Source organism: Coturnix japonica, chromosome 10 (genome assembly GCF_054131305.1).
Source record: "Coturnix japonica strain WE chromosome 10, WE-NBRP24, whole genome shotgun sequence".
NCBI lineage: Eukaryota > Metazoa > Chordata > Aves > Galliformes > Phasianidae > Coturnix > Coturnix japonica.
The window spans coordinates 25725706-25750188 of record NC_140672.1 but is presented as its reverse complement, the minus strand read 5'-3'; the positions used below and the strand labels follow the sequence as shown (position 1 = coordinate 25750188).

The 24483-nt window shown below is 44.1% G+C and overlaps 2 protein-coding genes across 2 annotated transcripts in view; both read left to right on the top strand.

The window, feature by feature from the left end:
• The window catches only part of LOC146759524 (myosin-binding protein C, fast-type-like), a 214021-nt gene extending 193547 nt beyond the window's left edge, over positions 1 to 20474 (top strand). Inside the window, exons 2-3 of the mRNA XM_085510747.1 lie at positions 18244 to 18348; positions 20216 to 20474. Coding sequence (XP_085366873.1) covers positions 18244 to 18348; positions 20216 to 20355 — 245 coding nt within the window. The 3' untranslated portion in view covers positions 20356 to 20474. The remainder of the gene's footprint in view (positions 1 to 18243; positions 18349 to 20215) is intronic.
• A 1406-nt stretch (positions 20475 to 21880) lies between these two features.
• On the top strand, positions 21881 to 23854 carry LOC146759523 (obscurin-like). Its single transcript, XM_085510304.1, has 3 exons — positions 21881 to 22143; positions 22788 to 23057; positions 23694 to 23854. The coding sequence occupies exons 1-3, from the start codon at positions 21894 to 21896 to the stop codon at positions 23741 to 23743; spliced, it is 570 nt and encodes a 189-aa protein (XP_085366430.1). The 5' UTR covers positions 21881 to 21893; the 3' UTR covers positions 23744 to 23854.
• The last annotated feature ends 629 nt before the right edge of the window (positions 23855 to 24483 follow it).

Below are 24483 nucleotides of genomic sequence, written 5' to 3'. Positions count from 1 at the left end.
GCTGATAGCGGTAAGAGACAGATTCCCCTTTAAACGGGACTTGGAGCCTGAGAAAAGGAAATGGACTGATATAGAGAAAGGCATCCAAACTTTGAGAGAAAATGCTCTGGTGGAAATGCTATACAGCTCCCACTTCAACCGCAATGACCCGAACCAATTACATGATCCTGAGATAGTCCGTGTACCACGACAAATGTGGCGTGACTTTACAAGGGCTGCTCCAGAAAAGCATGCCAGTGCACTTGCATTAGTATATGGCCAAGGGGAAAGGAAACCCCTTGTTAATGAACTAATTGCTAAACTTCAGGAGCTTGAATTATTTATAAGCACTACAGAAGTTAATCGTTATACTTCAGCCATTGTCAAAATAGCTGAAAGGTTAAACAGAATGGAGGGAACACAAAATGAAATTATTGACATGTTGACTAACATGCCTGATGTAGATGGATCCATGGTGGTACCAGATGATGGGGACCAGGATTCCCACGATTGCCTATTGAAAAAGCTAAACAACATGAGTTCCTCTCGACCCGTATCATCGAAAATCTCAACCATAAAAAAGAGAGGTCCTCATATTCAAGCAAATGACAACGATAAGACCATACGTTTTGCTTTGTTGTATTTCTTGAGTAATCATGGGGAGGATATAAAGAGGTGGTATAATTCATCCACTTCTGCACTTCAGGCACGAGTGAAAGAATTACAGTACAAAACAACCACCAAGGCGAACTCTTCCAAAAGGGGGAAAGTTCCAGTTGCTGCAAGCCACCGAGGTAGACAATAGAGGGGCCCTGCCCCCAGCCAGGGGGGGGAAAGGGACAACAGAGTATACTGGACTGTGTGGATTAAGTGGCCTGGCACATCTCAACCACAGAAATATAAAGCCTTGGTGGACACTGGTGCACAATGCACCCTAATGCCCTCAAGTCACCAAGGGACACAACCAATATATATTCATGGAGTGACTGGGGGTTCTCAAGAATTGACTATGTTGGAGGCCGAAATAAGCCTCACTGGTAAAAACTGGCAAAAACACCCTATTGTGACTGGTCCAGAGGCTCCATGTATACTGGGAATCGATTACCTTAGGATGGGACATTTTAAGGATCCCAAGGGGTATCGATGGGCCTTTGGGATAGCTGCTGTAAACACAAACGGTGTTAAGCAGCTGTCAACTTTACCTGGTCTGTCAGATGATCCTTCTGCTGTGGGGTTGCTCCAGGTAAAAGACCAAGTGGTACCAACTGCCACCAAAGTGGTTCACAGACGGCAGTACCACACCAATAGGGACTCATTGCTCCCCATTCACAAGCTAATTCGCCAATTAGAAAATCAGGGAGTGATTAGCAAAACTCACTCGCCTTTTAACAGCCCCATATGGCCAGTGCGTAAAACCAGTGGGGAATGGAGGCTGACGGTAGATTACCGTGGCCTGAATGAAGTCACACCTCCATTAAGTGCTGCTGTACCAGACATGCTAGAACTCCAGTATGAATTGGAGTCAAAAGAAGCTAGGTGGTATGCCACCATTGACATTGCTAATGCCTTCTTTTCCATCCCATTGGCTGCAAAATGTAGGCCACAGTTTGCTTTTACCTGGAGAGGTATTCAGTATACCTGGAACCGTTTACCTCAGGGGTGGAAGCACAGCCCAACAATTTGCCATGGATTGATCCAAGCTGTTTTGGAACAGGGTAATGCTCCTGAGCACTTGCAGTATATTGATGATATTGTAGTGTGGGGCCATACAGCAGCAGAGGTTTTCCAGAAAGGAAAACAGATAATCCAAATTCTTTTGAAAGCTGGTTTTGCCATTAAGAGCAGCAAGGTGAAGGGGCCTGCCCAGGAAATTCAGTTCTTAGGTATAAAATGGCAAGATGGATGTCGTCACATCCCAGCAGATGTGATTGACAAAATCACTGCTATGTCTCCGCCCACCAACAAAACAGAGACCCAATCTTTTCTGGGAGTAGTGGGCTTTTGGAGAATGCATGTCCCAAACTACAGCCACATAGTGAGCCCCCTCTATCAGGTAACACGGAAGAAGAATAATTTCTCATGGGGTCCTGAGCAGCAGCAGGCTTTTGAGCAGATAAAACAAGAAATAGCCCGTGCCGTGGCCTTGGGGCCAGTACGGACGGGACAGGATGTGAAAAACATCCTCTACACTGCTGCTGGAGAGAAAGGTCCCACCTGGAGTTTGTGGCAAAGAGCCTCAGGAGAGACCCGAGGCCGACCCCTAGGATTCTGGAGTCGAGCATATAAAGGGTCTGAGGAGCGCTACACTCCGACTGAGAAGGAGATCTTAGCCGTGTATGAGGGGGTTCGGGCTGCTTCTGAAGTAGTTGGGACAGAGGTTCAGCTTCTTCTAGCACCTCGCTTGCCAGTAATAAACTGGATGTTTAAAGGACAGGTTCCCTCCACCCATCATGCTACTGATGCCACTTGGAGTAAGTGGATTTCATTAATTACTCAACAAGCTCGAATGGGAAAACTCAGCCGTCCTGGAATTCTAGAAGTGATCATGGACTGGCCTGAGAGTAAAAAAAATTGAAACACCACCTACAGAAGAGGTATCACGTGCTAAAGAGGCACCACCATACAATGAGCTACCAGAAAACGAAAAGAAATTTGCCCTATTCACAGACGGATCATGTCGTATTGTAGGGAAGCATCGCAGATGGAAAGCTGCTGTACGGAGCCCCACACGACAAGTTGCAGAGGCCACTGAAGGTAAAGGAGAATCAAGTCAATTTGCAGAGGTAAAGGCTGTTCAGCTGGCTTTAGATGTGGCTGAACGGGAGAGGTGGCCAATGCTTCATCTTTATACTGATTCATGGATGGTGGCAAATGCCTTATGGGGGTGGTTGCAACAGTGGGAAGATGATAATTGGCAACGAAAGGGTAAACCTCTTTGGGCTGCTGAACTGTGGAAAGACATTGCTGCCCGAATAAGGAACATTACTGTAAAGGTGCGCCATGTAGATGCTCATGTGCCTAAAAGTAAGGCTACTGAAGAACATAAAAATAACCATCAGGTTGATCGAGCTGCTAAAATTGAGGTGGCTCAAATAGACTTGGACTGGCAGAACAAGGGTGAATTATTCCTAGCTCGGTGGGCCCACGAGACTTCAGGTCATCAAGGAAGGGATGCGACATACAAGTGGGCCAGAGACCGAGGGGTGGACTTAACTATGGACGCTATTGCTCAAGTTATTCATGACTGTGAAACATGCGCCATAATTAAACAAGCCAAGAGGATGAAACCTTTTTGGGGGGAAGGGCGATGGCAAAAGTATAAATATGGAGAGGCATGGCAGGTTGATTATATCACCTTGCCACGATCTCGCAATGGTAAGCGTTATGTACTCACCATGGTGGAAGCAACCACTGGGTGGCTTGAAACATACGCAGTACCCCATGCTACCGCCCGAAGCACCATATTAGGGTTGGAAAAGCAAATCCTGTGGCGGCATGGCACTCCAGAAAGAATTGAATCAGATAATGGGACTCATTTCAAAAATTCTCTTGTAACCACTTGGGCCAAAAATCATGGCATTGAGTGGATTTACCATATTCCCTATCATGCACCAGCTTCTGGTAAGATTGAACGATTCAATGGGTTGTTGAAAACTATGTTGAAAGCAATGGGTGGCGGAACGTACAAAAATTGGGAGAACCATTTAGCAGAAGCCACCTGGTTGGTCAACACTCGAGGATCTAGTAATCGTAATGGTCCTAACCAATCCAGCTCCCTACGTACCGTGGAGGGAGATAAGGTTCCTGTAGTACACATAAAAAGTGTGTTGGGAAAAACAGTTTGGGTCCTTCCAGCGTCTGGAAAGGGCAAACCTCTCCGGGGTACTGTCTTTGCCCAGGGACCTGGGTGCACGTGGTGGGTGATGGACAAAAATGGGAATGTCCAATGTGTACCACAAGGGAATTTGATGTTGGGGGAGTGCAGCCAATGATTTTTTCCTGTATATATATAGGTAGAGTCTCAGAAAATATTTCAATTAGGTACAGAATAGTTCAATTAGGTATAGGACTTAAGATAGAGTGGATTAATGTTAAGGAAACACTTTTCTCTATATACCTTAATTAGGCATTCTGTAAGCAAGTTTTCCATCTGGACTCTATATCCTGCACTGGCCATGCATGTGTAGAGCACACATGGAAAGAAGTATAAGTCAAAAGGGAATCTGCTGTGGTGGCTGGGAAAGGATGAGTGCACCTTGATGTGGGGGACACCCTACTAGCACTGCCTTTCCCCTCTACCGCTGAAGTGTTTTCCTTTTCTGGCAGTTTTGCCATTTTCTCAAAATTAATAAATAGTAGGTTAGGTTATAGAGTTTTGTTCTCAACTTAGGGATTTGTATGGAATAAATATAAATTGTTGAGGAAAATAAGGTTGCTGATTATTCACAATTATACATATGAGTGTGTATGTATGTATAAACATAATGTAATGATGTAGAATAAGGGGTGGAATGTCATGGTTTAATAATTTTGTAATTTTTGCTATCAGTATTCCACATCATAACATCATTTAAAGAATGAATAATTTTAATGAATCTGCAACTTACAGAAGAAGACTACATCTCCCAGGGAACAACACGATGGGTCACGGGACCTGGACTCTATATTAACTCTGTCGCAGAACAGACTGATCTCTTTCGAGTTCTGGCGTTCAGGGGAGTGTGTGGGAGCCTTCACCGTCTCGCCTAAATTTTCACAGTAGGCCTCTCGGTTACGGGACTCATTCTCTCTCTTATTTTGTCTGATTCGTTAGCTCAATTTTCAATTATATTATATTATATTTTATTATCCTGTATTTCGATATAGTATTTAGTAAATAAGTGTGCCTCCTTAGATCGTTGCCGCTGTTTTCTTTTCCTAATTAACTTTTTCCTTTCGGCCCAGGGCCCCTCCGGGGCCCACGGCCCCTGTCATGGACACAGGTGGATTTTTAGTTCAAACCGTGACAAGCTGCGAGGCTGCTGGCCAGAAACTCACCTTCAAGATTCATGTCACAGGTGAGAGAGAACACATTTTGGCCTTTCATTCTAGAATGTTTTAGAAAACGGTCATTAGTTTGTAAGTTTTCCCTGCTATGCTTAAAATTTTTGGAGCTGAACTTTGGGGTGGTTAATTTCTGATGAGGAAATTGAACAAATTATTCTAAATACAGTTGTGAGGCAGCTCCATCTTTTAAAATCTTCAGGAATTTCCTTTTGCTGTGGGAATGAGGCCATAGACAAGAAAGTTCTGATTGCACTTCTCCATTCCCACGTGCCTGTACCACTAGAACAACTCTGCAATGCAGCTGCGTCTCAGGAAGTTTCAGAACAGGGGCTTTGTGTCAAGCACTAGGGGGTGTGCTCTATGTAACATGTTTTTGTCTTGGAAGGGCTCATTTAGCATGGGAGAGAATACTACAGGAATGTTTTGTATAAGTTGATGTTTTGAAGACATAAGTAAATGGCAGCTAGGGGATGAAAGAGTCATGAGAGTCATACAAGAAGCATCACAGAATACCTTTTGTTGGAAGGGACCTGGAGGATCATCCAGTTCCAATCTCTGTCCTGGAAAGGAACACATTCTTTGAGACTAGGTTGCTCTAACACCCATCCAGCCTAGACTTGAACGTTTTCAGGGATGGGGCATCCATAAATTGCACAACTTCTCTCCACATCATTCTCTTGGGGCATCAGACTGGGAGAACTGATTCATTTTTCTGACTCCTTCCCCAAAACCTGCTCTTCTTTCAAGAGGCCAAACTAATGTATCTCTCTCTTTTCAGAGCCAGAATTTGTATTTACAAACAAGGAGAAGGTACAGAAGGTGGTGAAGGCTGCAACAACAGAAAATGCCACGCTGAGCTGCGAGGTGGCCCAGGAGAAGATGGAGGTTGTCATCAATTTATAAGCAATGAGCCAATAATGTTCCAATTATAAACTTTTATTAATTGCAGCGGGTAAAACAAAAAGGCAATTCAGCGCTGGGCGACAGGGGGATTATTGTTCCTCCAACTGCCGCGCTGTCCCGTCCCTTGCAACTTCTTTTGTATTGTCCATCCCGAGCGTATTGTCCTTTAATTGGTCGGTTGTGATCGTGCGACTTGGTGTGTCGTTCCTTGGTTGGTCCTTCCGTGGAACTTTGTATCCATCGGGGCGCGCTTTGCCTGTAACTATGCAGAGTACACAATCTACCCATAAAATTAGAGTGTTCTGCAACCCTTGTGGCCTCCATATTCCACCATTATATCCCGGTCCTAATGAACAAGCACTCCACCACAGTGCTACCACATCCCGGTCTTAATGAGCAAACATTTTATCACAGAGGTCAAGTGATAAAGGAGGGGAAACTGATCACCTCGAGCAAGAAGTTCAAGGTAGAGTCAGAGGGCAAACAGCGTCGGCTGGTGGTGAGCCAGGTGGAGAAGAAAGATGCAGGGGAGTACAGCTGCGAGGCTGCTGGCCAGAAACTCACCTTCAAGATTCATGTCACAGGTAAGACAGGTGTTGTATGAAATACAGCAGAGAACAGTAAAGTAAAATCTAGTTTCTATTATACTGCACCTGGATCACTGTAGTCTGTGCTGAGGTTTTTTCCCTAGACTTGATTGCCTGGGTTTGTAGAAAGTATTTGGTTTCAGTATGACACAAAGACCTGTTTCAGTCTGTCTGTAGAGCAATAATTAGTAATATATGTACAGTGGAAGCAATATTCAAGATATTATTCAAATCTCTCCTGTGCCTGAGATCCCAAACTGTAATTCTTGTTCACCTAAACATTTGACTAAGATAAGTATGTGCAGTGAGGCTGGAGTGCATGTTCTACGTGCAGCCTTTCATGGCAGGAGAAGCAGGAACTTCTCCTAGTAGTACACTGCCTTTTTACTATGCCTTTATGTTGGAGGCTGCATCTGGATAGGTGAGTCTGCTACTCACAGTAAGAGACCTGGTAGAGCTGACTATTGCCAGAGCTCAAAGTAAGATAGATATCTGCAAATCACACACAAAGAACAAAGGACTGCGTTGGTGAGCATATTTCCTTTGTGCCTTTGACAGTCACAGTTGTGGCAATGGTAGAGGCCATGAGGAGTCTGTTCAGGAAGCCAGGAGTACTGTTCTGGGTCATGAAAAGGCAGCCAGTGGTTTGACTATCGCATGTTTATGTGTTTTGATGTTTCACAGTGAGTCTTAAGCAAAAGGAACTCAGGTTTTGGTTGCCTGCAGGACAGATGTTCTTTTGGGTTCAATATGTTTGCATAGTGACTTGCAACCATGGGACTGGTGTTAAAGGACCCTTTTGGTTCCTTCAGTTCCTAGGTTCTTTCTTGCCTAGATTTGACACTTTGTTTCAACAGAAGAGCGGATATTCTCTAGTGAAGGCTATTAGTTTGGGCACAAGTGGTAACCTAAACCTGTTCCAACCTGTACATACAAACCTGCAAGATGGTCTCATTTCAGTCCTTCTGTTTTTCTTTTCTTCCCTCAGAGCCAAAACCTGTGTTTATAAACCAGGAGAAGGTGCAGAAAGAGGTGAGTGCTGCCCTGGCAGCAAGTGCCTCCCTCAGCTGTGAAGTAGCACAGGATCCAACTGGAGTAAAATGGTTCAAGGATGGAAGACTGCTTGCCTCCTCCAGAAAGTTCAGAATGGAATCTGTGGGCAAAACACGGCGTCTGGTTGTGGAGCAGCTGGAGAGGAAAGATGCTGGAGAATACATCTGCGAGGCTGCAGGCCAGAAGATGACCTTCGAGCTGGAAACAACTGGTGAGCATTCAGAAATTCTCAGCCAGGATTTTGTAGCCTTGTTGTGAACTGGGTTTTAGGGTGAAATCTCAGTTTTCTTTGCACCTGACAGTGTGAGAATTTGCTCTGGCCCTTTGTGTACCTCCCCGGTGCTCAGCTGTTCCTTCCCTTACTTGGGGATAATGTCATATATTCAAGGTGATGTCCAAACAAGCTTGGTAACAGTCCTCTGCAGTGCTTTAAGCTGTCATACGTCAGCCAGAATTTATGCATGTTCTATAGCCATTCCTACATGTTGAAAACACTGCACTGTGCTTAAGCTTCAGCATATGTTCCAGTAAGTACAGTTCCATTAATTCTAGGGGAGTGGGTGAATTAAGCATAGATCTGAAGGCTGCCTTTGCCCAGTGCAGAGATGGAAGGACTAATGTAGATTTGACTTGATATTTTCCCTTCTAGGATGGGAAGGAGCTCAGTCAAAGTAAAAAAGTGGGTATTACTTCCCAGGGAAATAAGAGAAGTCTCATTATTCACAGGTGGTAAACTCTCATTTTCTCTCTCAGTCTGCAAGCAGGTTGGGTTGCTGTTTCAGTACAGGCTGTTTTATGCAGGAACTCTGCTCCTGAGGTTAATCCAAGTTGTATCCAGGCCCTTCAGAAGGAAAGGGAAATAGCAGCACAGAAATATGGTCTGATTCTGACATAAAGAAGTGCAGACCTGGACAGTTAAAAAGGATTGTGTGATGTTCAAGGGATTATGAAGCAAAGATGTCCCCTAGGTAAGATTTGTGGCTGACATTCCCCATACACTGTGGGCACACAAGCTAAGGAGAGACTAGTGATGAGCATGCAGAGAAGCCAATCATTCAGACAGGTTTGTAGTGACACGACATTGTAGAGTTCTGTCTATTTCTCCTTGGCATAGTTTGGAAAATGAAGATGAGGAGATTGGTGGTAACCAATATGGCTTCCTCAAATTCAAGCCATGCCTGACAAACTTGGTGGCCTTTCATGATGGAGTAACAGCATCAGTGGATAATGGGAGAGCAACTGACATCATCTACTTGGACTTATGCAGAGCATTTGATCCCGTCCTTCATGACATCCTGGTCACCAAACTGGAGAAAAATGGTTTTGATGGATGGACCAGTTGCAGGATAGGGAACTGTCTGGATGGTCACACTCAGAGAGCTGCAGTCAATAGCTCAGTGTCCAGGTGGAGGGTGGTGTTGGGACCAGTGTTATTTAACATTTTTGTAGGCAACATGGACAGTGGAATCAAATGCACCCTCAGCAAGTTTGCAGATGACACCAAGCTGAGCGGTGCTGTTGATGTGCTAGAGGGAAGGAATGCTACCCAGAGGGACCTGGACAGGCTGGAGAGGTGGGCCCTTGGCAGCCTCATGAACTTGAGTGTGGCCAAGTACAAGGCCCTGCACCTGGGTCAGGGCAATCCCAAGCACAGGCACAGGCTTAGAGGAGAATGATTTGAGAGAAGCCTTGACCCTAAGGAAAAGAGATGGTCTGGAGGGAGGTGTCCCTGCCTATAGCAGGGGGATTGGAACTAAATGACCTTAAAGATTCAGTCAGTTCTATTGTTTTTCTACCCTTATTTTTACTTAAAATGTTTCAGAATAAATGAGATTCTGGTTTCCAAGAAAACTGTTTGCAGGGAGCTCCACTGTAGCTAGTAAGTCTATCTTTTAGTTCAAGGGCAGTAATGCATTGACTGTGTTGAAGAGAGAAATGACTCAGGAATGGATGATGGTTGTCATGGTTTAATAATTTTGTAATTTTTGCTATCAGTATTCCACATCATAACATCATATTAAGCATGAATAATTTTACTGAATCTGCAACTTACAGAAGAAGACTACATCTCCCAGGGAACAACACGATAGGTCACGGGACCTGGACTCTATATTAACTCTGTCGCAGAACAGACTGACGTCTTTCGAGTTCTGGCGTTCAGGGGAGTGTGTGGGAGCCTTCAGCCGTTCGCCTAGATTTACAGTAGGCCTCTCGGTTACGGGACTCATTCTCTCTCCTATTTTGCTTGATTCGTTAGCTCAATTTTCAATTATATTGTATTATATTGTGTTATCCTGTATTTCGATATAGTATTTAGTAAATAAGTGTGCCTCCTTAGATCGTTGCCGCTGTTTTCTTTTCCTAATTAACTTTTTCCTTTCGGCCTAGGGCCCCTCCGGGGCCTACGGCCCCCTGTCACGGACGCAGGTGGATTTTTAGTTCAAACCGTGACAGATTTTGGTGGAGAATGCGGGCAGATTGAGTTGCTGTTTTTCTGTGTTTTCTTCTGTTGCTCTTTTAGCTTTTAACAGAGCTACGAGTTTTTTTCCCTGTTAAGGAGCTATCTCGTGTTTGCGATTCTGCACCTGCGAGCTTGACCTTGAAAGTCCAGGCGGACTGCCAATACTCCAGTATATTTTATAAACACTGCTGAGCTTTGTTTTCTTTTACTTTTTTCTCTCTATTGGAGGAAAAAAAAATGTTTTCTCTACTAAATTTACTACTAAATACTAATGGGACTGTGTGCCATTGGTTCCTTTTTTGAGACGCTCCGAACATATTGGGCCATGTTTAAGCTAGCCACTTTTTCTTATGGAGCTATACAATTGTATAATGGATTGAACGCATGGTTAGCAATGCTCACTTCGTATCTGTATACAGCTCCAGAGGGAGCAACTAATGCAACTAATTATACAGAAATGGTGATTTTTAAGCGTGCTCCTCTTTCTTTCTATGAATCCTTTATGCAGTTTTTGAATGATCAGTGGGCCACACTCTTAATCTCCCTGATTTTACTGTTGATTATTGTAATAATCTCACTCAGTATCTGGATTTATAACATCCGGAGGAAGTCTTCCCTTGAACCAGAGAATACTGAGTGGCAGGGAATTGAAGAGATTCTCAAAGGACAGACATCTTCAGTGTTATGGAGCTTCACTCCTGAACACTTGAAGAATCCTGAGAGTTTGATTGCATATTTGAGGCAGGAATGTTGTGGCTCAGGCAGATCTCAGGAGGCACAAATGATTTTGGGCCTAGCTAATGCTTATTGGGCCTTAGTCAATACCATTCCTGAGAGGGAAGTTTTTGAAGCTGAGAGAGAGAGTCTCAGGGCCGAGAAGGAGAGTCTTAGAGCTGAGGCAGAAAAACTTTGGGCTGAGAAGGTAGAGAGAGAAAAAGCTTTTGAAGCTGAGAGAAAAGATCTCCTGTACCAACGAGACTCAATCTGGTACGAGAAAGAGAGTCTTAGAGCTGACGCAGAAAAACTTTGGGATGAGAAGGTAGAGAGAGAAAAAGTTTTTGAAGCTGAGAGAAAAGATCTCCTGTACCAACGAGACTCAATCTGGTACGAGAAAGAGAATCTTAGAGCTGACGCAGAAAAACTTTGGGATGAGAAAAGCTCCCTGCAATCCCAACTCAACACTCTCCAGTCCGAGCACAGTGCCCTCCGGTCCGAGCACGACACTCTCCAGTCCGAGCACAGCGCCCTCCGGTCCGAGCACGACACTCTCCAGTCCGAGCACGGCGCCCTCCAGTCCGAGTACGACACTCTCCAGTCCGAGCACGGCACCCTCCAGTCCGAGCATGACACTCTCCAGACTGAGCGCGATGCCCTCCGGTCCGAGCACGACACTCTCCAGTCCGAGCACAGCGCCCTCCGGTCCGAGCACAACACTCTTCAGTCCGAGCATAACACTCTTCAGACCGAGCACAATGCCCTCCAGACCAAGCTCAACACTCTCCAGACTGAGCACACTGCCCTCCAGGCCGAGCATAACGTCCTCCGGCTCGGGTACAACACTCTCCAGTCCAACTACAACAGCCTCCAGACTGAGCTTGGTGCTGTCCAGTTTGAGCGGAACGCTCTCCGAGACCAGCTATGTGCCCTCCAGGGTGAGTTGAATGTATTTAACCAACTACCAGGGGCACATGTAGTCCAATTTGGCCAGCCATTGGGGGCACATGTAGTCCAATCTGACCAGCCACCGGGGGCACAGGTAGTCCAATTGGACCAACCATCTGGGACACCAGATACAATGTTGGTTGCCCCTGTAAGAGGGCGAAAGACAAAACAAGTTTCAACTCAGTTAGAGAAAATGCAGAAGGAGTTAGAAGAGCGGAGGGAGTTAGGAGAGCAGGACTCAGGAGACTCAGGGTCAGGGTCAGAGTCAGAAGAGGAGCCAAAAGCTACTTTTTCTTTACGAGAATTTCTCAAGTCCAAACTTGTAGATGGGGCAGCCTCATCAACACAGTTGCCACCATCAACACCTGGGACTCTTGATAGAGCAAAAGGTGAGCAAAGTATTACGACCATTATTGATCGATCTTTTAAACTGAGTGAAATTCGAGATCTAAGAAAGGATTACACACGTCAGCCAAAAGAAAATATGGTCACTTGGTTACTTCGCTGCTGGGACAATGGTGCCAACAGTGCGTGGCTCGATGGCAGTGAAGCTCGCCAACTGGGTAGCATTTCCAGGGACCCACGTGTGGACAGAGGTATTGGCACATGCCAAAATCGGTCCTACACCCTCTGGAAGCGGATGTTGATAGCGGTAAGAGATAGATTCCCCTTTAAACGGGACTTGGAGCCTGAGAGAAAGAAATGGACTGATATTGAGAAAGGTATCCAATTTTTGAGAGAAAATGCTCTGGTGGAAATGCTATACAGCCGCGAGTTCAATCGTAACGATCCAGACCAATTACATGATCCTGAAGCAGTCCGCGTTCCACGACAAATGTGGCGTGACTTTACAAAAGCAGCTCCTGAAAAGCATGCCAGTGCACTTGCATTAGTATATGGCAAAGGGGACAGGAAACCCTTTGTGAATGAACTAATTGGCAGACTTCAGGAACTTGAATTATTTATAAGCGCCACAGAAGTTAATCTGTATACTTCAGCCATTGTCAAAATTGTGGAAAGGTTAAACGAAGTGGAGGGAACACAAAATGATATTATTGACAAATTGGCTAATGTGCCTGATGTAGATGAATCCACGGTGGTACAAGATGATGGAAACCAGGATTTCCACAATCGCCTATTGAGGAAGCTAAACAACATGAGTTCCTCTCGACCTGTATCATCGAAAATCTCAACCATTAAAAAGAGACGTCCTCGTATTCAAGCAAATGACGATGATAAGTCACCTCGAATCAACGATGAGACTACACGTCTTGCCTTGTTGCTTTTCCTCTGTAGTCATGGGGAGGACATGAAGAAGTGGTGTAATTCATCCACTTCTGCACTTCAGGCACGAGTGAAAGAATTACAAGGTGAAACAACTACCAAGGTGAACTCTTCCAAGAAGGGGAGAGTTCCAGTTGCTGCAAGTCAACGAGGTAAACAATAGAGGGGCCCTGCCCCCAGCCAGGGGGGGGAAAGGGACAACAGAGTATACTGGACTGTGTGGATTAAGTGGCCTGGCACATCTCAACCACAGAAATATAAAGCCTTGGTGGACACTGGTGCACAATGCACCCTAATGCCCTCAAGTCACCAAGGGACACAACCAATATATATCCATGGAGTGACTGGGGGTTCCCAAGAATTGACTATGTTGGAGGCCGAAATAAGCCTCACTGGTAAAAACTGGCGAAGGCACCCTATTGTGACTGGTCCAGAGGCTCCATGTATACTGGGAATCGATTACCTTAGGATGGGATATTTCAAGGATCCCAAGGGGTATCGATGGGCCTTTGGGATAGCTGCTGTAAACACAAATGGTGTTAAGCAGCTGTCAACTTTACCTGGTCTGTCAGATGATCCTTCTGCTGTGGGGTTGCTCCAGGTAAAAGACCAAGAGGTACCAATTGCCACCAAAGTGGTTCACAGACGGCAGTACCGCACCAATAGGGACTCATTGCTCCCCATTCAAAAGCTAATTCGCCAATTAGAAAATCAGGGAGTGATTAGCAAAACCCACTCGCCTTTTAACAGCCCCATATGGCCAGTGCGTAAAACCAGTGGGGAATGGAGGCTGACGGTAGATTACCGTGGCCTGAATGAAGTTACACCTCCATTAAGTGCTGCTGTACCAGACATGCTAGAACTCCAGTATGAACTGGAGTCAAAAGAAGCTAGGTGGTATGCCACCATTGATATTGCTAATGCCTTCTTTTCCATCCCATTGGCTGCAAAATGTAGGCCACAGTTTGCTTTTACCTGGAGAGGTATTCAGTATACCTGGAACCGTTTACCCCAGGGGTGGAAGCACAGCCCAACAATTTGCCATGGATTGATCCAAGCTGTTTTGGAACAGGGTAATGCTCCTGAGCACTTGCAGTATATTGATGACATTGTGGTGTGGGGCCATACAGCAGCAGAGGTTTCCAAGAAAGGGAAACAGATAATCCAAATTCTTTTGAAAGCTGGTTTTGCCATTAAGCGCAGCAAGGTGAAGGGACCTGCCCAGGAAATCCAGTTCTTAGGCATAAAATGGCAAGATGGACGTCGTCACATCCCAGCAGATGTGATTGACAAAATCACTGCTATGTCTCCGCCCACAAATAAAACAGAGACCCAATCTTTTCTGGGAGTAGTGGGCTTTTGGAGAATGCATGTCCCAAACTACAGCCACATAGTGAGCCCTCTCTATCAGGTAACACGGAAGAAGAATAATTTCTCATGGGGTCCTGAGCAGCAGCAGGCTTTTGAGCAGATAAAACAAGAAATAGCCCGTGCCGTGGCCTTGGGGCCAGTACGGACGGGACAGGATGTGAAGAACATCCTATACACTGCTGCTGGAGAGAAAGGTCCCACCTGGAGTTTGTGGCAAAGAGCCTCAGGAGAGACCCGAGGCCGACCCCTAGGATTTTGGAGTCGAGCATATAAAGGGTCTGAGGAGCGCTACACTCCAACTGAGAAGGAGATCTTAGCCGTGTATGAGGGGGTTCGGGCTGCTTCTGAAGTAGTTGGGACAGAGGTTCAGCTTCTTCTAGCACCTCGCTTGCCAGTAATAAACTGGATGTTTAAAGGACAGGTTCCCTCCACCCATCATGCTACTGATGCCACTTGGAGTAAGTGGATTTCATTAATTACTCAACGAGCTCGAATGGGAAAACTCAGCCGTCCTGGAATTCTAGAAGTGATCATGGACTGGCCTGAGAGTAAAAAAATTGAAACACCACCTACAGAAGAGGTATCACGTGCTAAAGAGGCACCACCATACAATGAGCTACCAGAAAACGAAAAGAAATTTGCCCTATTCACAGACGGATCATGTCGTATTGTAGGGAAGCATCGCAGATGGAAAGCTGCTGTATGGAGCCCCACACGACAAGTTGCAGAGGCCACCGAAGGTAAAGGAGAATCAAGTCAATTCGCAGAGGTAAAGGCTGTTCAGCTGGCTTTAGATGTGGCTGAATGGGAGAGGTGGCCAATGCTTCATCTTTATACTGATTCATGGATGGTGGCAAATGCCTTATGGGGGTGGTTGCAACAGTGGGAAGATGATAATTGGCAACGAAAGGGTAAACCTGTTTGGGCTGCTGAACTGTGGAAAGACATTGCTGCCCGAATAAGGAACATTGTTGTAAAGGTGCGCCATGTAGATGCTCATGTGCCTAAAAGTAAGGCTACTGAAGAACATAAAAATAACCATCAGGTTGATCGAGCTGCCAAAATTGAGGTGGCTCAAATAGACTTGGACTGGCAGAACAAGGGTGAATTATTCCTAGCTCGGTGGGCCCATGAGACTTCAGGTCATCAAGGAAGGGATGCAACATATAAGTGGGCCAGAGACCGAGGGGTGGACTTAACTATGGACGCTATTGCTCAAGTTATTCATGATTGTGAAACATGCGCCATAATTAAACAAGCCAAGAGGATGAAACCTATTTGGGGGGAAGGGCGATGGCAAAAGTATAAATATGGAGAGGCATGGCAGGTTGATTATATCACCTTGCCACGATCTCGCAATGGTAAGCGTTATGTACTCACCATGGTGGAGGCAACCACTGGGTGGCTCGAAACATACGCAGTACCCCATGCTACCGCCCGAAACACCATATTAGGGTTGGAAAAGCAAATCCTGTGGCGGCATGGCACTCCGGAAAGAATTGAATCAGATAATGGGACCCATTTTAAAAATTCCCTTGTAACCACTTGGGCCAAAAATCATGGCATCGAGTGGATTTACCATATTCCCTATCATGCACCAGCTTCTGGTAAGATTGAACGATTCAATGGGTTATTGAAAACTATGTTGAAAGCAATGGGTGGCGGAACGTATAAAAATTGGGAGAACCATTTAGCAGAAGCCACCTGGTTGGTCAACACTCGAGGATCTAGTAATCGTAATGGTCCTAACCAATCCAGCTCCCTACGTACCGTGGAGGGAGATAAGGTTCCTGTAGTACACATAAAGAGTGTGTTGGGAAAAACAGTTTGGGTCCTTCCAGCGTCTGGAAAGGGCAAACCTCTCCGGGGTACTGTCTTTGCCCAGGGACCTGGGTGCACATGGTGGGTGATGGACAAAAATGGGAATGTTCAATGTGTACCACAAGGGAATTTGATGTTGGGGGAGTGCAGCCAATGATTTTCCTGTAAATATATAGGTAGAGTCTCAGAAAATATTTCAATTAGGTACAGAATAGTTCAATTACGTATAGGACTTAAGATAGAGTGGATTAATGTTAAGGAAACACTTTTTCTCTATATACCTTAATTAGGCATTCTGTAAGCAAGTTTTCCATCTGGACTCTATATCCTGCACTGGCCATGCATGTGTAGAGCACACATGGAAAGAAGTATAAGTCAAAAGGAAATCTGCTGTGGTGGCTGGGAAAGGATGAGTGCACCTTGATGTGGGGGACGCCCTACTAGCGCTGCCTTTCCCCTCTACCGCTGACATGTTTTCCTTTTTCTGGCAGTTTTGCCATTTTCTCAAAATTAATAAATAGTAGGTTAGGTTATAGAGTTTTGTTCTCAACTTAGGGATTTGTATGGAATAAATATAAATTGTTGAGAAAAATAAGGTTGCTGATTATTCACAATTATACATATGAGTGTGTATGTATGTATAAACATAATGTAATGATGTAGAATAAGGGGTGGAATGTCATGGTTTAATAATTTTGTAATTTTTGCTATCAGTATTCCACATCATAACATCATATTAAGCATGAATAATTTTACTGAATCTGCAACTTACAGAAGAAGACTACATCTCCCAGGGAACAACACGATAGGTCACGGGACCTGGACTCTATATTAACTCTGTCGCAGAACAGACTGACGTCTTTCGAGTTCTGGCGTTCAGGGGAGTGTGTGGGAGCCTTCAGCCGTTCGCCTAGATTTACAGTAGGCCTCTCGGTTACGGGACTCATTCTCTCTCCTATTTTGCTTGATTCGTTAGCTCAATTTTCAATTATATTGTATTATATTGTGTTATCCTGTATTTCGATATAGTATTTAGTAAATAAGTGTGCCTCCTTAGATCGTTGCCGCTGTTTTCTTTTCCTAATTAACTTTTTCCTTTCGGCCTAGGGCCCCTCCGGGGCCTACGGCCCCCTGTCACGGACGCAGGTGGATTTTTAGTTCAAACCGTAACAATAATAATATAATATAATAATAAAACATAATCCTACTTATTTTCTATGCAAATATGTGTAAGGAAAAGATGCTGCACTCAGTTCTGGAAATATCCTGACAAATATATCTCTACTGTTTCACAGCTGGAGATATCAAGATTGTTAAACCACTGGAAGATGTGGAAGTGCATGAATATGGGAGTGCATCTTTTGTCTGTGAGATTTCACACGATGAGGTTCAGAGCCAGTGGTACAAAGATGACAACAAGCTGAAGGCTGATGACAACATCAGAATGTGGCAAGATGGTAGGGTGTAAGAGGGGGATCTTTCTCCTGAGTGGGGGGTGGGTTGGAGATCAAGCATATAAGACATCTGAAATGAAGAAGGTTCAGAAGGGAGTTCCCCTTTTGTTTTGGGACTGAGGTTAGGGTGGAACAAGTGACATGGTGGGATGCTTAGTGTGGGAAGTGTGATGCTATCCCACCATCCCACACTGCTGGGAGCAGGTAGGAAATGAGTGCAGTTATTTCCAAAGTGGGGGTGAACAGGGCAGTCAGTTCACCTCTCCAAAGAGGTTTTGTCTGACGGTGAGTGTGATCCTTCTGTATCAGGTACTTTGAAGGTGACGACAGCCACATTCGGTCAGTCCTTGTAGAAGCCATGTTTAGATTACACTTTGGTGGCGATGTGGACAAGGGGGAATGGGTGGTTTCATTGACATGAGAGAACAGGCAGTGATGCTGTGAAACCAGATGGATGATGCTCAGCCTGGCCATGTGCCTCAGAGCTCTTTGCTCAAGGAAGCCAAGTGTATTTGTGGGTTTGCTCTCAAGAGCACAGTTTGGTAGGGATGAGCTGGCAGTTGGACTAGATGACCTTAGTGGTCCTTTCCAGTCTTAGTGACTCTGTGGTTCTCTGCTTCAGGAAAGAGCTACTCGCTGACTTACACACGTGTCCAAGTCAAGGATGCAGCAGAAATAAAATCTGTAGCAGAAAAGGCAGAATCTCGTGCCCATCTTACAGTTAAAGGTAATTATGCTTCTGATGACGATTTTGATTAAATTATCTTATGTTATAAACGAGCTAACATCCTTTGCTTTAATGTCAAGGAAGTTAAACACCACCAGGACCTTTCACAGAAATAAAAACTCCTACCTACCTACCTTTCTGCCCACAAAATATCCAGCTTCTCTTTTGGAATTTACTTTTGCTAAGTAAAACAGATTATTTCCTTAGGAGGTTGATTTTCTACGTTTAGACTTCAGATTTGTGTTTGAACGTTGAGGGATAAAAAACATAGCTTGACTTTTTCTTCATTTTCTCTTGCTGTTTGAAAAGAGCACAGAGTTTTGGTTTTTTTTAAAATATATACAATGTTAGGGTATATATATGATGTTAAGTGTGATAAAGAAAAGGGAGACATTTGAGTTAGCACACTACTCAAGAGTTCAGTCCCCAGCTTTACCACTGTTACAATTATAAGGGCAAGAACTTCCTGGAAAATGAATTTCTCTTAAGTAGTCATTACATTTGAGCTACAGAGACCTTTACTAGGTGAAAACTTGTTGTTCAGAGCTAAGTTGCTGTATTTAACCAAAGTAATTATCAATGTCCGTGTTTCATTGAACCTCTATTCCATTTCTTAATGTGAGGAGTTTGATATTGTGATGGGAAGGTCATGGTTTGATTTAGATGTTGGACTGGGAATCAGAAGATCTGGGCTCTTTTCAGGTTGTCAGTCTTATTGTCTGACTTCTTAACAACATTCCTTTCTTTATATTATTTTTAAATGATGTTTTAAGGCATTTTGAGCTGATAGGTGTAGTGTTCATGTACAGTAATGCTGACGTGAGTAAGTGGGGTGATAATGTAAGGGTTTTTTACATTCCTTCTAAATCTCTGCTTTCTCTTGTTCCATCCTTCTTAAAGAGCAATCCATTAATCTAGTAAAGGAGCTGCGTGATGAGGATGTGACTGAGCCTGAAGAAGCCAAATTTGAATGCGAGATATCCATTCCTTCTGTGAAACCTCCCAAGTGGTATGCCTACATGGGGAAGTCTTACAGGCTGGCAGAAACTTGATTATGCAGCAAGAAGGCACCATCCACCAGCTGACCATACCGAAAACCACCACTGATATGACAAGCACCATTCAGTTCTCAATTGGCAAATCAAAATCCACAGCCAATCTGCTTGTCAGAGGTAACATATCAAGGCTTGGTTTACATCATGAAGATGAAGAATTAATTAACGTAAAGTCTTCCTTCACTGGGGTCTTTGAAATATTGTGTGTGTGTCTGGAGGGTCTGCTCCATTTCCAGTTCAAAGTCATTGGACACTAAATGAGACAGCTGCATCTCAGTAAAAGATCTGTTTGAATAGTTGTGGTGTGCTTACTATTCAGATCTACAGAGATGAGGTTTTGTCCTTGGCTATAACAAAGAAGTCAAATCAGGTGAAATTAATTGTATTTCTGAACTAGACAAGGTTAAGTTTGGTAGCACCTAAATTTGATGCAGTTTGTCATTGATTTCATCTGAAAGAAACTTGCAGGCTTTTTATCTGCTGTTGTCCCCAGCGTAAGAGTCTCCATTCACATCCTGAAGTACTTGTTATATTTTCAACTCACTCTTATTTGAATAAAAGCCTCAACAAATGGGAGCAATTTAATTAGCACAGAACAAGAGCTGGACCTTGCATTTGGTAGATAATATACAGTATTACTTTATAGAAATGTAGTCAATGGCATTCCCTATAGACAATCTTTTGTTTTATCTTTAGAGTGGTTCAAAGAACCATTGTGAACATGACATTAATTGGAATGGAATAGACGCAAGAGACTTTCCTCTTCTTCCAATTGTCCTCATCCTTTCTTCTCTTCCACCCCTGCTTTGCAGATTACCATATAGAAATCACCAGGAAGTTGGAGGACAAGACAGCTTTGGAACGTCATTCTGTCATCCTGTCCTGTGACTTCAGGCCTTCTCCAAAGGTTGTGAAATGGTTCAAGGGCCACACACTCATCAAGCCCTATTAGAAGTACAAGATCAAGAGGGATAAGCATTCAGAAGAGCTCAAGATTCTGAAGCTGAAGCCCGATGATGCTGGTGTGTACAAGTGCAAGGCAGGAATTGCAGACTGAGGCCACGCTGACAGCTGAAGGTATGAGCAGGGAGGGTGGCCTCTTCCATGTCCTATTTCACCTCAGATTTCTCTCCTTGGGGTTGATTTGTGCTGTTCTCTCCTGCTAACTTTATAAATGTATAATCTTCACTGAGAGGATTACACAAAGATCATCTAGTCCAACCATTCTACCACATCCCAGTATGATTTATAGTAACAGTGGTAACAGTTCACCTTGTTTCCTCACAGCCCGCAATGTAGAAGTAACGAAGCACCTGCAGGATGTGGAAATTGAAGAAGAGAGCTCTGCTGTCTTCTCCTGCGAGCTGTCCCATAATGACGAGGACGTGGAATGGTTCCTGAATGGCAACCTCCTTTACACCAACAATTACAATGACATCAAGAACGTTGGCAATTGCTGCACACTGACAATGAAGCAGGTTAAGGTGATAGGTGGGTCTGATCACAGCCCTCCTGGATGTAAGAGATGCTAAGGAGCTCCAGTTCTTTCTATTGTCAGCAGTCCTGCTTCTAAAGCTCACCTCTCTGGGGTGACAAGTCATCAGAGGCTTTCTTCCAGTGGAAGGTTCCATTGCAGCAAATACCAACGAAGGAGGATGGTTTTGGTGTCCTGCCAAAGCATTCCATTGCTTTTTATCATCATTTTATTTAGCACAAGGAGAGTTACAAGAGCAATTTCTTTTACTGCTTCAGTAACATGCCGTGTCAATGCTGTTGTCTCCAAGGATTTATGACTGAAGGAGAGATCATTCAGTGTGTGTTTTGCCTCTGGGATGACTAATGACCAGGCTGTGAGCAACCTGATCTAGCTGTGAATGCCCCTTTTTATTGCAGGGGAGCTGGGCTAGATGGCCTTTAAGGGTCTCTTCCAATTCTAAGGGTACTGTGATTCTAATATGCTCTCCCCAGCAATTAAGCTCTTTTACTCTATGCGCTCAGAGTTTGAAGGATTTCCTCTTTCTCCTTTCTTTTGCATTTGGTGGAAGTTTTTTCCCCAGTATAAACATCTGATGTGTGAAATAGAAGATAGATAAAAGGAGTCGATAAAACAGGAAAATCAAAAGTGTTCAGCAGCTTATCTTCTTAATCCTGTGGCCTGCTGTATGAGCTCTGCTCCATGTGAGGGCAATGCCAGCTCTCCAGCTTTAGAAGAGCTGCATCCCAATTACTTCATATGATATCAGTCCCACCCACGGCAATGCAGGCTGTCCCTCCTGTTCCCTGTATTCTCCTACTGATTAGTTCAGAATTCCATAAAGTGCATTCAGTTAACACACATGAAACCGCTTTAGGTTCTATATTGATGTCGTCAGTGCTGGTAAAGATTTATTTATCCCTCTTTAAAAATCTGAAAGCAACTCGAAATGTCTCAACTTCTGTATTACATTGTTCTGTTTTGCCTTTTTAATCGCAGAGAAGCCTGCTGTCTTCATGAAGTCCTTGGATGATGTTTTTGGTGAGGAGCAGGGTGTGATTAAATTGGAATGCGAAGTCTCTAAAGAGAAGGTCAAACCAGTGTGGAAAAAGGACGGTGTTCTGCTCCATTCTGGCAACAAGTATGAGCTGGTACAGTCTGGGAAGACCCTATGTCCCCTTATCCATGACTTCGAGAAGTCAGATGCAGGTTTCTATACCTGTGATATTGGCAGTGATGTTGCCAAATCAAAGGTCGGCATTCAGGGTAAGTACTGTGGAAAGTAAAGGAGTGCTAAAAGCACATTCAGTGTGGTCACTATGTCTTACACCTATTCCCCCATGAGCCTTAATAGTTTCTACAATAGAAGTGTATTACTGCAATTTAGCGCAGTGATGTCTGGAAAATTCCCATTGCTTTTGATGTAAATGTATCTCATTTTGCCATGAAAATCACCAAGCACGTCAAGAATGTCCTGGAAATGTTTCCTTTCTAAACATCCCTAAAAGGGAGAAATGGTTTGAATACCAGTAGGGTTAGGATGGTAACAAATTAGCTAATAGAAACATTTAATTTCTTGTCATAGGCAAAACCCTTTTTCTCACGCAGCATCCTAGAGTTGTCCTCTCTGTTAGGATTTTCCCTCTGTATCTCATTGAATCTTCATTCTGCTCCATGGACTGAGCTGCTCTAATTGTAGTTCTTCCAGAGCAAAGACAAGAGATTCACGTCTCTTTTTTTTTATAGCTTTCTGGTAATTCTGAGTGGAGCATGTCTTAGAGAATACATCAGTAAGGAATGCAGCCATGTTCTGCAAATCCTGAGTTAAAACACCAGTACTGCTACTCATGTCAGTCACAAATGCCTTTTCTCCATATAAACCTCATACTAACCTATCTCTTACCTTCCAGAGCTGAATAGTGGCATTACCAAACGGCTGAAAAACACTGAAATCCAGGAGGGAGAAGATTGTACTTTTGAATGCATTCCGTCCCATGAAAGCATTGATGAGTTCAACTGGACACTGACTGGAAGCAGAGTGGAAAGTGGTGGGCGATTTAAAGCTTCTAACGTGAGTCGGAAATATACTCTCATTATCAAAAGTGTGACTCCTACTGACGCTGGGGAAGTCGTTTTTACTGCCCGTGGTCTAACCTCCAAAGCCTCTCTGTCTGTGAAAGGTAATGAGATGGGAGAGATTCTGGGGTCTGATTCCTTCAACTGTCTTCTGATAAGATTGTCGTGAGAGCTAACTCATAATATGGTTAAAGTGAATAGCAACCTTCTACTTGAACCTCGAAGCACTGAGAATTTCTCTTAAAAATAAGTAAAAGGAGGAAACATTTTACACAAATGTGAGAACTACCCAAAGCACTGGGGTAGTGTTGGAAATGGGCATCTCACTACAGCTTGTTCCATTAACAGTAAATCAGGAATGATCTGTTGAGGGAAGTGTGGGAGCAAATATCCTCTAAGTATAAGCTGAAGGCATGGCCTTCACACCATCTAGCTGTACAACAAATTCCTATCTAGAACATGTGCATCTGAGAGCATCATCCGAGGCTCCCAGTGTGATGAGTGGAGAGAAGAAAGAGGCAGTTTTCAGACATGGTTCATCATCCTCAATTGGGTAGATTTAAGAGAGAATAAATGCTGCCTGGAATTCTATTGTCTGTACTTTGCAGATTACTGCTGGCTGTAGGATGGTGTCTGTTGCAAGTGCCTCTCTAACTTATCTCCAGCATGTAGATGCATGTATTTTGAGAGAGGCATCCTACCATAAGTGTATGTTACTCAAAAAGCATGTTTTCTTTCAGAAAAACCTACTGAGGTTACAAAACAGCTGGAGGATAAGACATCAGCCTGAGCAGTGAGCTGTCGAAGCCTGATGTGAACATCAGGTGGTACAAGGATGGCAAAGCAATCAGAAAAAGCCAGAAGTACGACTTGCAGCAGGAGGGAACTGGGGCCATTCTGATCATCCATGACTCTACTGCCAAGGACAGTGGGGAGTACCCCTGTGAGACAGAGGACTCCATAACAAAAGCCAGGGTCACTGTGCAAGGTGAGTTGAAAAGCACACTGGGGATGGCATGTAGAGAAGTTGAGGTAAATATCTGCAGCCTGTGGGTTATGTTTTTCTCTTCTGTTTCCTTGAGCAGGATCAATTCTTAGTTTTCAGAAAATATGATGGATTAAAATCTTTTCCTTAAAATAATCTGGAAACTGAATGATTCTCCAGTGTGATGTGGATCTGGGCAGCCTGGTCTGGTGGTTGGTGACCCCTTGGAGGGGGTTTGAAAGTAGATGATCTTTGAGGTCCTTTTCTACTCAGGCCACTCTATGATTCTGTGATCATTCTATGATTCTATGATCTTGGGTGTTAGTGAGCCAAGAAAAGATGGCAATCTGAATTAGTCTATATTGAATATGTGTAATCAAAACTATATGCAGTTTATCCGATGAGATCCTACCAGCGCATGTATAATGGTATTGAACTTTCCAGATATCTACTGGAATTATCAAACCTATGTAAATGGGTGGACTCTGTGGTCTTCTTAGACTCTTTGCATCTCTATGTGATATTCTGAAATGAGGGCAAAGGAG